This window comes from Centruroides sculpturatus, unplaced genomic scaffold (genome assembly GCF_000671375.1).
Source record: "Centruroides sculpturatus isolate CEXI.00-Female unplaced genomic scaffold, Cexi_2.0 scaffold1706, whole genome shotgun sequence".
Classification (NCBI taxonomy): domain Eukaryota; kingdom Metazoa; phylum Arthropoda; class Arachnida; order Scorpiones; family Buthidae; genus Centruroides; species Centruroides sculpturatus.
In genome coordinates this window covers 36,371-53,056 of record NW_019385826.1, presented here as the reverse complement: position 1 = coordinate 53,056, position 16,686 = coordinate 36,371, and the positions used below count along the sequence as shown (strand labels likewise).

Genomic DNA, 16,686 nt, shown 5'->3' with positions numbered 1-16,686 from the left:
TAGAAGTTTAATTAAATATTTGATTTTGTTATTGACAAACTTTGTCATTATTTAATTCGGTGCACGCTTAAAGTCCAGGCCTGGCACACTAACGCGAATCCGCGTAAAGTACCCGTTAGGGAACGGCTATTTCCGGCACACAGTAGTGTCGATAATCGTTGGAAAGTCGGAAAAATAATATAGTACTTTACAAACTTAATTAATATGCTTTCTTACCACACCGGGTTGTATAACTTCACAACCAACAACTGCCTACCCTTAACCATTAACCGGTGCGAAATTCTTTAAAATCGGCGAACGTTTTCGATTCCCCTCCTGGGATCTTCTTCAGGCTTACTTCTTTATAGCTTTCGTTATAACCGGATTCTTTAATTCGAATGTTTTTGAAAAAATGTAACGTGCCATTTTTCGAAAAAATTTCCGAAAACGGAAGGAATCCACGTGTTATTTCAAATGTAATTTTCTACCAATGGGGAATTGTTGTGTGCATTACGTCATAAAATTTATTTTATACAATATATTATGATTTATCGTCAATTAAAAATTGCCATGCTGCAGAGAGATTTATTTCTTCTTTGAAATTAATGCATGCGGATTTACGATCGGCTTTAAAGATTTCCAGTACCTCCAAAGTTCTTAGTTGTTCCATATGTTGGGTGGTGCAAATAACATGCGAATAAAAATTAGTAACCCTTGCTAACTGTTTGTACAATATCAGAAGCCAACATTTTTGATCTGGACAAGATATATCTAAACTATCCTATACATACGAGGTCTGTTCAAAAAGTATCGGACTTTTATTTTTTCCGCGTAAACCAATGATGCGTGGGAGGCCTCTTTCGGTGGAGTTGTGGAGGGGACAGTCATGCACAACCCTGAATTCTTTCCCGCCTGCAGGAGGCGTTAGTCATTGGCAATCGGCCTATGAGTGAGGACATGTAGCGAGCTCTCGTCGGATTCCACTAAGTTGGAAAATGACTGAACAACGTGAGCAGCGATATTACATCAAATTTTGCCAAAAACCTTGGCGATACCCGCGCATAAACCATTCGCAAGATTCAGCATACTTTCGGGGATGATCCTCGAGGCCAAAAAAAGCGTGGCAGGTCCGCAGCAATATTAAGGTCATGTTGACAGTTTTTCGACTCTTGTGGGGTGGTGTATCGTGAGTACACACCACGAGGCCAAACCATCGCAAAGGAGTACTACCAGGAGGTCCTTCGTCGTCTTTCTGATGCTGTGCGACGCAAACGACCGGATCTGTGGTCGATCAAAACTTGGCAGCTCCATCATGATAACGCATCCGCCCATTCTGCGCATCTGATTCGGGCTTTCATCGCCAAACACAGCACTCCTATGGTTCGTCACGCTCCGTACTCTCCCCATATGACTCCGTGTGACTTTTGGCTATTTCCCAAGCTGAAAATGCCGCTAAAAGGAACCTGATTTTAGTCGAGAGAAGACATCGTGCGGAATGCGACGGACCGGCTGATGGCCATTCCAAAAGATGCGTTCCAGCAGTGTTTCCAGCAAGGCAGGAACGCTGGAAGAAGTGTATACTCTACCAAGGAGACTACTTTGAAGGGGATTAGGGTTTTGTACCTCAAAATCAATAAATGTATTTTTGCCGACCAAAGGTACTTTTTGAACAGACCTCGTATATAGATTTCATTTCTTTAATTGAATCATTAAATCTAAAGACAGATATCTTGTACTGTGGAATGTTAAAGTTTGGAATCAAATCTTTATTTGATATTCACAACAAAGTAACAATTTTCAAGTCATGTGCTGTTCATTTTTGAAAATGTTTGTCATAAAGTACTCTGATTAGAAAATTTAAGTCCATTATGGTCTTGTTTATCTGGTGTGCATGTCACCAGGCACCATATAAAAAATTCTGTATAGATTGCTCTATCCAAAGTCCCAGGGAATTGCAAATTTATGGCATGCATTCTCAAAGTGGCACATTGGAGGAATCATCTGGCATGTAACATATCATATTATTTAGATTTTTTAATTGTCTTTTTCAATCATCCTTTTAGTTTATCATTTGATTATCATTTTTTTCACTCAGCTTCTTTATATTTATTCTAATAAAGCAGAGTTTCTTAACAGGGGGTCCATAAAAAGTTTGCCAGATGCTGCCAAATTATGTATAATTTATGCATATTTGTGTGATAAAGGGTTTTCAACTATGGTGGATATAAAAGCACAATCAATTGTGATTAGATGCCTGCATGTGGATAGCATTACAAACAATTGAACCAAGAATTAACAAATTAGTTGAGGATATTCAGCAGCAGAAATCTCATTAAATTATTTTCGAATATTTTTTGTTTTTCCTATGAATTTTTAAATGTTTCTAATTTTTAGTTTTTGTTAAAAATTAATGAGTTTTTATGTTTAATTGTGAAGTTTGAATGTTATTTAAATAAGTAATGAAATAATAAAGTTGTTTTACATTTGTTATATAAAAAAAATAAAGCAATAATAAAAAATCAATTTATTATAGATAATTTAACAAATATAAATTAATATTAAAAAAATGCAGGTCACAAAAAAATTATGAAATATTTGGTAGGCCATGAGTATAAAAAGGTTAAGAACCACTGTAATAAAGCATATTCCTGTAATTTATTTAAATATTGTTATTTGAAGTTTAAAAACTTTGGTGCACACAAACATCTTTAAAGCTAAGTTATCTTACAATATGGCATGTGTATTCAAAAAGGTTTGCCATCCCTGACAGACACTTAAGCGACCATTAACAATTAAGAGAGAAATGTTTAAAATATTGTACTTGTGTTTTACTATAATGAATAACATTTTAGGCTGATGTTTCTGAATATACACAGCAAAATTTTATTAAACTGCATTGAGTTTCACTACTTGAAAAAAATATGGGCAAACCAGGTTATCTTGATGCAGCAAGTAGCATTCAGTAGTTCTCCACATTCAGTGAAGGTAAGAGTGGGTTAACCTAACTGTTCACCATTTATGATTTCAATAATAAATCACTGCATAAAAACAATTTATTACTGGATAAGTTAATTTTATTCATTATTGCTATTTATTAAACATTTAGGTTTATTGTTGCTATTGATAATAAATTCATAAATTTAATTTATTTAGTAGGAGTTAAAGTTACTGTTATTTTCATATAATAATCTGTAAATTATTTTGCCAAATAATACTGAAAACTCCAAGCAAAAGTTTTTAACTTGTAAAAATAACTTCATTAAAACTTAATTAGTCTATTTAGATTTTGCATTATAATAATAATGTTTATATGTTTAATTCTATTTATTTCAGTAATTGTGGTAACACTAACTTTTCCTGGAGAATGTCTTGTAATCGTTGTCAAGCACCACGTGATGGAAACGCTGGTGGAATGGAATCTGGGGAACGTGGTTCAAGAGGAGGACATAGAGGAGGGATGAGAGGTGAAGGTGGTCGTGGAGGCAGAGGTGGAAGAGGTCGTGGTGGTCAGATGGGTGGAAGAGGATTTGGTAGAGGAGGAGGTCGTGGAGGTGGCCCAATGCGAGGTGGTGGTGGAGGTGGTCCAGGGTAAGATATTGAAATTATGATTTTACTTGTCTTTTATAAAGTAAGGTACTTATTAAATATATGTTATATTACAGTGGAGAACGACGACCTCGTCCATATTAAATTTTGAAACTGGCATATATGTTGATGTGTAAAGTCATTTTTGTAATTCAGTGTATTAATTCATCATTAGTTAACATCAGAAGAAATTTGCCTCCACTTGTCACGTATTCATTTATATAAGAAATTATTGTCTTTTATTTTTGTCCTGGACTATTGACATGATTAAACACTGTAGTCTGTATTATAGTCTTAATGTGGTATTTTAAAGAAAATATAAATTCTTTTTTAATTCACGTTAAGCATTTTTGTGTTGCTTACAATAAGCAATCAGAGGACTAGTTATTTCTATATGTACAGTTAAAATACATTAAACTAACCAGAAATTGGAGTTTACAAGAGCATAAATTGATATTTCGTGCATGCGGTTTTGTTTAAATTTTAGAGTAAATACATCTGTTATTTGTGTACAAATGCAGTTTTGTATGTAATAAATTTTGTAAAACGATTTTTACAATGAAATTGCATCCAGCAATTCGAAATATTTTTTTTAATTAAAGTTCAAAACAATATAATTTTCGACATTTCATACAAATTTTTTAAATATAAAAATTAACTAAAGAAATAAATGTAATTGAAGAATATTTGAAATGAACAGAAATCTTTAAAATTTGAATAGCTGTCTGTTCTTATTAACTCCCAAGCAAATTGTTAATACTAAACTTGAATAAAAAATTTTACAGCTTTAAAAATGTAAACACAATACAACTTAGATATCTAAATTTTAATAAAAATATAAAGTTGCCTTTTTAGCCTATAGTTTGAAAACTTATTAGATAAATGATTTTTTAAGTGTTTTGATAGTATTTTATATACAGTATAACAGCACCGCTGGGTGCATTGTGTGTATTGTCTCAAAAGACCAAGAAACAAGGAAAATGCTATTCTATTTTAATAATAATAATAATCTGATGAAAATGTTTTTGATAATTTTTCATAAGTTTTTGTTGTACTGTTTGTAGTAAATACAGTATATTTTTTCCAGAAATTATATCTTTTAGTATAGGATAGTTTTTGAGATGTTCGATAGCCTAAGATCTCAGTGCATATGTCGGAATTTTTATTTTGTGTGAGGATTGTTTCAGAAAATGTCTTTCGATATTAATTTACATAGAGATGATAAATCGATTATTTATAATTTTAGCTATTGTCGCTATTTAAAAATATTTTTAAAGGAATATTTTTTTAAAAATGTTTGCACTTAACGTATTTTTCATTTTCCCCATTGTTTTAAAATAACATGGACACTTCACTTCAATTTATGTTTCTATATACAATTATACTTCGGATTTCGAACTTAATTCGTTCAAAAATGAAACGAATTTTCCCATAATGTAAAATATATACATATATTAATTAAAAGCAAAATGTTCCGTTGATCGGAACCGAAACTAACACTTTATAACGCGCAACAACTAGACAGTTCTACCTGGATAAAATAACCAAATCAAACAACACGGACGGACAACTCCACTTTCCAGAATATTTCAATTGGTTTCACTCTCGTTTTAATTCTGATTAATTTCGGTATAGTTATAATTAACTGGTTACCTAGTATTAATAATTTTTGTCATTAATTTAACTTAAACATATTTAAACACGAATTCTTGAATGCCATTATGTGAATGTCAATGCGAATTTTTTGATTGATTAAATTCAACTGTAGTTCGTACGAGAAACGGAGAAATAAACCTTTCTGCGTGCGCTTTGAATTCTAATTTGAATTACATCGTGATGGTTCGTATCGTGGCGCCAGGCGATCTCGGCCCCATTAACTTCGGAATCAGTAGTCCTATCGTTGATTGATCGGGCCGTCTACTGTAACCTAGGAAGTTGACCATCGGGTGGCCAGCTCTGCCAAGTAGCTTGTTCGGCAACCGGGGCAAAAATGAGTTCAAGATTTTGTTTGAAACTCGAGGTTTGTATATCAATTGTAAATAGTTATTTCTGTATATGAAAGACGAACAGAGGTAATGCAGCAAATAAACATGAAAATTCAATTTACGACCGCCCAATTACAAGAGGATTCATCAAAGTAGGAGACCATGGTGTGATAATGTATGTACTTGTAAACAGCAGTTCTAGTCTTCAGATAAGTTCGCAACACGAAAGTGCTGGGATGACAAGTGGGAGCTGAATGACACCTTAGAAAAGAGATTTACTATTGAATTTTTAAACTAGAGATGGAAATGCGATCGGCTTCCTTGAAAATTAAGGATTCCACTTACATTCCATGCAACAATTATGCATATTGAGATACCTGGATTTTTACTTACAACGGAACAATTGAACTTGTCTGATAAAGTGGCGAAAAGGAGATTAACGTTCGAGAAGGGATTAGACTATTGTTGAAATTCCAGGCTGCTTCAAATTGTTAATTACAAACACTCGATAGAATGCAAGAGTATAGATACGGCTTCGATAGATGTTGAATCTAGGCTCTGTTCTTGAATCAGATAACGAAAAAGTTTGTTAAAAATGGTATTTGCTGTTGGATAATGTTTTATTATTAGATGAATACGGAGGAAACTTCACATTCAATGATTTGGTTGATCTTATAGCTAAGGTGGCAATTTCTAGATTAATTTATGATAAACCTGTAACTTGCAAAAGGCATACAACAAATACATGATATACACTCTGCAGTGATGGACGTATATATCAGTCAAGGTCGATCACGTGGCACTGGAGAAAGACGTCTATATCCGGAAAAAATTCACACACAAAAGGAATTGTGACAATAAAGAAAAACTTTCCTTTACTAGACATAACTGTTTAAAAAAAATTTTCCGAATAAATGAGAAAAACGCGTGGGAAAATTCTTAAAAAATTTCCCTCGTTTATTCTCCACTAGATCGTGATAGCGCCATATCTGATTAACCTCTCTACAAAGGATATGATAGCGAGTGGTATAACCAAGAGAGAAAAATTATGGAAATTGTTTAAGAAAGTGAAAAAAATTAAATACGGATGAATGTTGTTTCGTATAAAAGTAATTAAAAGAATATAAACTATTTTTTCTTTTGACATGTCTTATTTTTGGAACTTAAATAGGAGACTGGTGACATGCAATAATTCTAAAATATTTTGGCAAATAATAGTTTTAAAGTTCATTGCGTTCATCATTCATTCACATGGTGTTCTCTTCACAGAGGGTTGTAGTTGAACAGTTCTCTACTCTTACGGTTGTAGGCTTTTTCCACGCTTAAGCCAGTCTATTTTTTGATGATATCTTGCGATATTAGCCTAAGTCTTCCTTTTCTCCGTCTGCCCTCCACCATTCTGAACTGCAATTTTCATCAGTTTCTTTGAGGGTCTGTGCTGTATTGTTTGTGTATTTTGTCAAGTATGGCACAAGCATAGGACTCACTCCACGTGGATATTCTACTTAAGAGAGAGAGAAAATTATAAAAACTCTTACTCCGCACCTGCCCTTATGCTTGGATGCATTTTAATGTATTTTGTTTTATTTTTATATTATTTATATGGTTATTGTTTTAGTTTGTTTAATATATTTTATTATTTATTTCTTTTTGACAAGACTGTCTTGTTTATAAAATCGTACTGTCGTTTTATGTTACCAGCATAGAGGTATGAAGGAGTACATGTCGAGAGTTGATATTTGGCACAGAGTATTAGGTGCCCAAATCATTTGCGCATAAAAAAATCCAGACTTGTAGATAGTCAGGGACCGAGAACCGAGTCAAAATAAAATCCGAAATGGCGACCCTCTTCTACAAACAGGCAAAACAGCCACCTCACCCCACCGAAGTCAGATGGGGGAAAGTACCACCCACAGTCATTCTAAGAAGTGAACTCTGACCTTAGGACTGAACACATAGTTTCTTCTATGTTAAATAAAATTCGTAATCTAATTTTGTAAATTTGGGAGTACTTCAAATATGACATTAAAACAGGGTGTCGTTACAGTAGGTTTTTTAACATTATCTGGTATAGTAAAATCGTGGAATCCATAAGAATTTGACGTTATATTAGAGTTGTCGTTACATCGGATGACTTTATAATCGGGTTAACCATTCAAGTACGGTACATTTTTATATCTTGAATTTCATTGGATTTATCTATTTTATTCGTGGTTCTTTGTGTAATTTTATCTATGCACATTACATGTACTGTACAGTACATAGATAAAATTCTTTATCTTCTTTATATATCGGTATCTCCGATGGATGCACCACCGGGAGATATTTTGTACGAAAGAACCAACACTACCGGGACTCATCCCATAAGATTTGTGCGGGGCTCTTTCTACTATCATTTTTTGACTCCAATTGACTACAAGTTTCATTTTTACTGAATTTCGCATTATTTGATTTGACTTTAGTGATGACACCAACGATGATAATGTTTTTGACGCATTGCCCGAGGTAAAAAGCTAATTTTTATGAGAAATTTCTATTATCAAGATGGTTTTGGCACAGGTGCTAAAACTACCCTGCTAGTGAATGTAGGTGTGTATTCATGTCACGTTCGATTTATCTAAAATGGATTCTAATAATTGCCGAAAGAAAAAAGCTAATCGCGAATTGTGTATCTATTAATGAAAATAAATAATTACCAACTCTAATAAAAATATAAATTTTCTTTTACTTATTTGCACTTATTCTGAAATGTGTTCCGGGCTGGATTTTAAATGTTATGGTCATTTTATTCTAGAGTAACTTTATAATAGGAAACACACTCACAAGACAGTATTCACCCAAGTTTACATATAAGAGTAGAGAGAATCAACTTTAAAAAATGTAAATATATTGACTCGACACGAAATATATTTTATAGAAGCATATAAAACATACACAGTTACCAAAAATGGTCGTAGAAATCAATTTTTAACAACGTGCATTCGAAAATCTACTTTATTATAAAGCGGACTTTGGCTTTAATTAATTAATTGACAGTCCCTCTCCCGAATTATTCCATTAAATTCGTAATAATGTGATTTACATTTAAAAATAAATTTAATACATTAGAATATATTGTGGAATAAACTTACTTAATTTTTACAAAAAGATCGATAAACATAATTTAAAATAAAAAAACGATTTTCGGAATTAACGGAAAGACGTTGTTTCCGTAGTAATTGTAGAAGGAAAGATTTTTCTTTCCTCGAATGTTTTACATCTGATAACGTTACAAATTACTCTTTGAAAATCTTTCATTTGATAAGCGTAGAGAAACGGATTAATTGCAGAATTGGCATGCGATAATACAATAAAAAATTCCATTAGAGGAAGAGGTATTTTACATGTTTTACAAAATGCTAGAATACAATTTGCCGTATACAACGGTAACCAACATAACATGAATACTAATACGATTATAGATAAGCCTTTGGTTTTCGATATTTCTCTGTAATTTAGGAAAAATAACGTGGATTTACGAATTTTATTTTTTGCAGTTGAAAAAGAATCTGTACTATTCTGTTGGCTGATAGCTGGACGTTTCTTATCTTCGGATAAAACGGTGCTGTTCCGTGATTTTCTTATCTGAAATATTTTATAAATAATTTAAAAAAATTGCATTCATTAAATATTAATGAAAGAACAAGAAATGTAAAATTGCATGCACATTTTTAGAATAAACTTGTTAATTTAAATTGTAAATGACAATAAATATTAGTGTTGCAACGAATAGTATATTCGGCCAAGAGCGTGGCCGAATAACCTAATATTCGGCCATACTATTCGGCTTGATTAACACACGTACGAAAATTGATGCGCAAACCGCATTATGGCAAGGACCCTGCTCTCTATTGGCCCGCTGTCACTACGCTTTGCCAATCGCGTTAATTATTGACAGTTGTAGCGGACAGACAAGAGCGTCATGGCAGTATGTGATAAGTGATGATATCAAATGTGGATAACAATGAAATGACCTACACGTGTAAATAACGGAAAAAGAACAGAGAAGGACCGCGAAGTGAAAATGTGAAAATAAATATGAAATTGAGTTGATAACATAAACAAGTCGAGGCAGCTTATTGGCGCAAAATTCGCGGCCGTCAATGCCAAACAATTGTTGTCATAGACTTCGGAAAGCTAAATGCTTGTAATGAAAGTCACTTAGCGTGCACGGGCGAAAGCCTGGGGCCATTCGAGCTACCAAGCTGTCTCGAATATGTGAACTCATAACTGTGACTTATACCGACGTCCTATTTGTCTCTTTTCTCCGTTATCACCAGGCTGAGTCACGTAATTGTAAAATCTACGACGGAAAAGTGACGAATCGAAAGTATCGTGAGCGCGTATTATGATGTTGCATAGGCATACGTGGACTAGAGCAGTGTTCCGCAACCGGTGTGCCGCGGCACACTGATGTGCCGTCACATGGTGAAAGGTGTGACGTGAACTTTTACATATTCTGTTAATTTCAAATTTTATTTATATATTTTTATCACAGTTGTTGTGTTTCTTATNAAATTCCGCTATTTAAATGTCCGCTATGCCGTAAAATTCCTCATTTTCGGTAATCTCTATGAGAACTGGCAGAAAGTTTTCAACACTGTAAGAAACATTTATTTTGAATTACATTCATATATCGTATAAATTAGTGGAGGTGAATTATGACGGTATAACTTAGCTGTGTTTACGATGTTTACAGCCAGAAAATTTTGCGATATCATGGGCTGAAACAACTTATCATGAATATGGAAATATCTTTTTTATGTACCTTTAAGCATGATGATAATGTATAAACTCCTATGTTAATACATTTAATTAGTAAAAGAACAGAAACCTACTTAGTACAATCTTCAATTTTATGCCCTTTCTGCATAAAATTTTGGTCAAGGACAGCTACGATTAGCTTATAAATATTTCTGACGAAATATTTTATAGAAATTAGTATAAATCATTTATCTGTTAATTTCGTTACATCAACATTCGTACAAAATTGCTTTGTCATTAGAAATTTCACGGCTTTCCGATACTTAAAATCAACAAATAATAATTGAAAAGCAATATTCATTGTGATTAAATGATTTATAAACTTATAAAATTCAAATAAAATTGAAATTTCGAATTAATATTTTAATTTTAATTAATGAAAGAAAAATCCAAAGTATATTCAAACTCACTAATAAATATACATATATAATAATATTCATAATATAATAATATTCATATTAGAGTTGTTAAGTATTAATAAAAGAAAGTTGTTAGTTATTTCGTGTAATAAGTCTATTTTTAAGAAAGTTGTTCTATTATAATTATATGAAATAATTAACTGTGCATCCCCCTTCAGATATTGCGAAACAGGCCACGTTTCTAGGAACTTCTCGACTATAAACTTAATTTAAATTGGCCCTATTTAAGCGATATCACACATTCATTTACTTTTGTATCTGAAAGAACTCCACCTCAACTGTTTATAACGTGATTTGTGATACTGAAACGGAATTTTATTAATTAGATTTTAAAGTAATAATGAATTGCAATCACATATACTATAAATCATTTATTTACATTTGTGTACAAACAATGAACAAAAAATGCTGTCTTATACAAATATAACTGATATTTTTCTTTATTTGATTAATATTTATTTTCTTAATAATCATTATTTTTAATGAAGGGGAAATTTTTGGACTTATGATGATAAAAATTTCAGGTCATTTTATTAAAAAAAAAGTTTATTTTTGAAACAAATTATTAATTTTTTCATGATCGTCATAGAGGTTAAATGTTCAGATGTCCTGTGACGTCACTGACTTTGCTACCAGGCCCAATATCAATAGTATAACGATGGCCCATTATATTAAATTAAAAAGGCAAAGATCTAAATTTGATGATGAAAAGGGAGTCAACGAATTTGATTAACGTTTACTCTGATATTGAAAAAATGAGCAAAAATACTCGGTATACATAAATGTGTATCATAAATTTATACTGTACTTATCTAAAGAAACATGGAAAGTTATGTCAATCGTTTGAATTCCAACAGTTAACATTGAAAATAATAAAAATGTTTAAATATCTAAAATCGAATCAATAAATTAATTTAAAAACTACATTACAAATGAAATATTTAAAGTACTGTATTTTAAAATCAGTCAATATTTTAAAAAAATCAATAAAACGAAAGCATTTTTATTGCTTTTTCAATTGCTTTTCTCAAGTAATCTTCCAGAACAAAATGAGAATTTTCAGAATATTCAATTTTAAAGTAGTCTAACAATTTAGAAATGATAAAAATAAAGAGAAAATTATTAATTGACTTTTTAATGTCAGGTGCTAGTTAATAACTTTAACTAGGGATAGTGAGAAAATAAAGAAACAAAAGAAATAGGAGAGATTGATTGTTGACAAATTGAAGTTGACAAAATTGAGATTTTGATTTCATTGGGATTTGATTAATGTGAAGAAGCAATCTGTCGTAAAAGTGTTCAGTGTTTAAGTTCGTTGACTGGGAAAAGAAATTGTGTTGGAAGCAAAGTGTAATATTAAGTTTAATTAATAAAACAACCGAGGAAAGGGATTTCACCTAATACAACAGAGTCTTAAAAACTCAACTCGCGATAACTGGCATTCCATAAAACTCCAAAAAATAGAAATAGCCTACATGTAACTTTTATCTCTATAGCGTAACACTAGGATCGTTATTCGCTGGCAAAACTTGTGAATAGCATCAATCCCACTTGTTAACAAAGAATATAATCATTTTTCCAAGATGTCATTGCAAAACACCACTACGCAAACGATACTAACGCAAATGTAGCCACGGATAACCAATATTTTTTTTAATTAAAATTTATCGACAATACGTACAAATTCATATACGTAATTAATTACGTATATGAATTTGCACATATTGTATAATACCTTTACGAAAATTCCGCTATTTAAATGTCCGCTATGCCGTAAAATTCCTCATTTTCGGTAATCTCTATGAGAACTGGCAGAAAGTTTTCAACACTGTAAGAAACATTTATTTTGAATTACATTCATATATCGTATAAATTAGTGGAGGTGAATTATGACGGTATAACTTAGCTGTGTTTACGATGTTTACAGCCAGAAAATTTTGCGATATCATGGGCTGAAACAACTTATCATGAATATGGAAATATCTTTTTTATGTACCTTTAAGCATGATGATAATGTATAAACTCCTATGTTAATACATTTAATTAGTAAAAGAACAGAAACCTACTTAGTACAATCTTCAATTTTATGCCCTTTCTGCATAAAATTTTGGTCAAGGACAGCTACGATTAGCTTATAAATATTTCTGACGAAATATTTTATAGAAATTAGTATAAATCATTTATCTGTTAATTTCGTTACATCAACATTCGTACAAAATTGCTTTGTCATTAGAAATTTCACGGCTTTCCGATACTTAAAATCAACAAATAATAATTGAAAAGCAATATTCATTGTGATTAAATGATTTATAAACTTATAAAATTCAAATAAAATTGAAATTTCGAATTAATATTTTAATTTTAATTAATGAAAGAAAAATCCAAAGTATATTCAAACACAACACACCTTAATAAAAATACTTATTGTTTATTTGAAACAAATCATGAAGATCAGGTGGTTAGGATTCAATGCAATTTTTTAAATATAAGCGATACACCATTTATCACTGCTCCCGGTTAGTTGGATCCCGTCCTTTCCCCATGTCTGTCCTACCCACCATGGATAAGAAAAAATGTTCCTCTTAGTGCAACAGAGAGGAAAGGCGATAGAAAACCAAACTTTAAATGTAATATTATGCGTATTTAAAATAAACTTTCAAAATATTTAGTTGATTTATTTCTGTTTAATTTAAGATACTTTGTTTCCTGTAATTTTCATTTCCTGTTCATTTTGAGCACGTTTGAAATGTCACGAAAAACAACAATTTGGTAATTATAATTAAAGAAGCGTTTGCAAAACAAGTTATGAATTTTAATTAGTTAATTGTATTTGCTAAATGTATAAAATCTCAATAAAAAGTAAATACATTTAGATAAAAATATTTTATTTGGACTTAAAAAATATGTAGATTTTTCTTTGTTTGAATATATCGTAGATAACAAAGTTTAATAAACGGGAACCGATAAATAAATCGTTACGGTCATAAAGATTCCAATCAATTTTTTTTTAACATAGGGTTGTGCTTCTAGAGTAAAAAGTTAGCGAAAAAACTCGACAATCCGTTAGCTTTTTAGAAATACAGTAATACCTCGACTTACGCTACCCCGACTTAAGCGAATCCGGAGTTACGCGATTTTCAAATCTCGTCGATTCGTCTTTTGTTTGAGCGGCACGCAACCCTTGATTACTCACTCCCCCCACACTATTGTTCAGCTTACATGTTTTGACGTGTTGCGTGGAATCGACACATAGCTACAATTTATTTTGTGTTATTGATTTCTGTGTTTGCTATATCTACGGAAACTTGAGAGACTCTATGTGGTGATTTCTTGTAACCGTGAACGAATCAAAAGAAGAGATAAGATTAACGAGAACATTTATTAGCGTACATGCATTCGACTTGGATTTTATACAAATTGCGAAATTATACCCCGACTTACGCGGTTATCGCTCGGTCCCACCTATCGCGTAAGTTCGGGGTATTACTATATGCGTATATAAATCGAAAAACTGTTACTGTAATTAGAAATGTATCCAGATAAATATTAAATAATTGAATGTGCAGAATTTTTAATATTGCATGGTTTGGAGTAGATATTAGTGTGATCTGCTGAAAGTTATTTTTAATATTGCCTGTGTACGGTACATATTTTTCACGTTATTTTATTATAAATCTATAATAAATTTCTTGGATTATGCCATATTTGTAAAGCATAATTTTTACGATATTTTAACTTATTAGAAATTTATTATAGATTTATCTTAATATACTTATATAATAATCTAATTAACGTATCCATTTTATTTTTATTAGTAATTAACTTCGTTAATAATAAGTCATTGATTCTAAATTAAACTTACCTGACTTATTATCACCAAATATATTTTAATATAAAAGTAAGCCATCAATGAGCCAGGATAAATAATTGTACCAAAATAAATGAGGACAAGAAAGTTATAATCGATAGTGGGTATAAAAACGCATCTCCCATCTTCTTTAGATCCATTATTCCATCCGAAAAGAGGTAAAAAGCCTATAATTGATCCTAGTAGCCAACAGATCATGATGATAACGGTAGCGGCTCTACTCGACATTTTCGTATAATATTTAAAAGGATGAAGAATTGCCCAGTATCTGTCCAGAGAAACAGCAACCAAATTGAAGATAGAAACTGTACACAACACCATCAACAACGATAACATCATCAGACAGGATGTAAATGCATTCATCGGCAACCCAATCTTTACTAAAATTGCAGAAGGTATTCCAACTAAGCCAACTAATAAATCGGCAATAGTTAAGCTGAGTATGTAATAATTTGTTAATTTACGTAATTTCTTCTCCACGCAAAATGCCACCAAAACTACTAGATTTCCAATTGTAGCAATAATTGCTACTATTACTTCGAAAGTTATGTATGTCACAACATTTGTATTGGGTATCCATATTTCTGTACTATTATTCATTGCGAACAACCAACATACTGTATCCCATGCATTATTCATTTGTAGATTATGAAATAGAGGAAATACAGATTATTTCAGTTGTCTTAATCTCCACGGGTGATAACGAAATATCCGCTTTCTGACGATGATGGAACGTCAAGCGATACAATTGAGAATTAATGATATTCATTCATGAAAAAGCAACTTTTATTTTACCGATGTTAAAGTAACGGAGGAAAAGTACTGTTTTTTTTGCATTTATCGACGTTTTAAGATCATCTGATTTAAAAAAAGGGAAAAAAAACAAGGTACAAAATTCACTCTCTGTCTCTCTATCTCTGTAGGGGGAGACTGTATTTTACTTTGTAAAATTCTCTGTTTTCAAGAATGGAAACGTTTCTCGTAATTGAATAAAACTATTCCTTTTATCATCATTATTTAAATTTTATATCGTAGTATAACTGAAAATTATTGGACTTTTTTCTGGTCCCTTTAACGTTTAACCTCTTGTTTGAGTGTCAGGAAAGACGTGCAAGAGCCCCAGCCAACTTCTTTTATACTGTATTTTATGCATTGATTCAAAACTTTCGAGTGTATAAAACTTAAAAATTAACTTGCAGCAAATTTTTCATTATATATTTTAATACAAATTCCTACACTGCCTCGGATATTAACTCCAAGCGATAGGATTTTTCCTTTTATATTGCAATTTCCTATTAGCCAGGCAATCGTCATGACAGAACGAAATTCAAAGACAGACGTTCGATAAAGTTATATAAATTTTCTAGATCCGGTTTTCAGTCATATTATATGACAAGCTTTATATGGCTCTTTCCCTATCCATATAAGTAAAGGTTCCATACCATCAACCATTTACACCAAATTTAGCATGAATATTCTTCGTCAACGTAGAAAAATGCTGCGGGGTTCATCCCCATAAAGATCACTCCTTGTTAACTTTAGACAGAGAAATTTTTGTATTTTGCGGTTTCAATATTGTAAATTTTCTGGTCAATATATGTACATTTTAGTTACTAAGACTATTGCTTTTATCATCCTCTCCCAACCCAACCTCACCAATCCTCTACTCTGTCAAAAACTCAAGAAATGCAGAACACTAGTTGACAATTAGTTGTCTTTTTTTGCATCTCCTAAATTTCAAGTTCACTCTCGTTTATAATGGTCAAATAACGGTAAAAAAATGTTTAACAATGACAACATTGTATTAACACTTAATATTAAATACAGTATATGAAAAAATAAAAGTGATTCTTAATTTCATTTTATTCAAATTTATTAATGTTAAAAAATTCATCAACGGTTGATGTATTCTTCTATGTGTACGAATAAACGTTGCATTGATTTTAACTGTTAAAGGTCAAAATTAATACATAGAACACGTTCCAAATTTTATTAAATATTGATACAGTATACTGTATTAAACTAAATTTTCTGTATTACATAATCG

At 31.6% G+C, this 16,686-nt stretch overlaps 2 protein-coding genes across 5 annotated transcripts in view; one reads left to right on the top strand and one right to left on the bottom strand.

Moving 5' to 3' along the window:
* Positions 1-3,908, top strand: part of LOC111642366 (RNA-binding protein cabeza-like) — a 69,395-nt gene extending 65,487 nt beyond the window's left edge. For all 4 annotated transcript variants that reach the window (XM_023388704.1, XM_023388705.1, XM_023388702.1 and 1 more), the window contains 2 exons: positions 3,313-3,567; positions 3,642-3,908. In XM_023388704.1, coding sequence (XP_023244472.1) covers positions 3,313-3,567; positions 3,642-3,669 — 283 coding nt within the window. In that variant the 3' untranslated portion in view covers positions 3,670-3,908. The remainder of the gene's footprint in view (positions 1-3,312; positions 3,568-3,641) is intronic.
* A 4,471-nt stretch (positions 3,909-8,379) lies between these two features.
* Positions 8,380-15,261, bottom strand: LOC111642367 (adenosine receptor A2a-like). Its single transcript, XM_023388706.1, has 2 exons — positions 14,634-15,261; positions 8,380-9,173 (listed from the first exon to the last, which is right to left on the bottom strand). The coding sequence occupies exons 1-2, from the start codon at positions 15,237-15,239 to the stop codon at positions 8,739-8,741; spliced, it is 1,041 nt and encodes a 346-aa protein (XP_023244474.1). The 5' UTR covers positions 15,240-15,261; the 3' UTR covers positions 8,380-8,738.
* Positions 15,262-16,686: the final 1,425 nt, after the last annotated feature.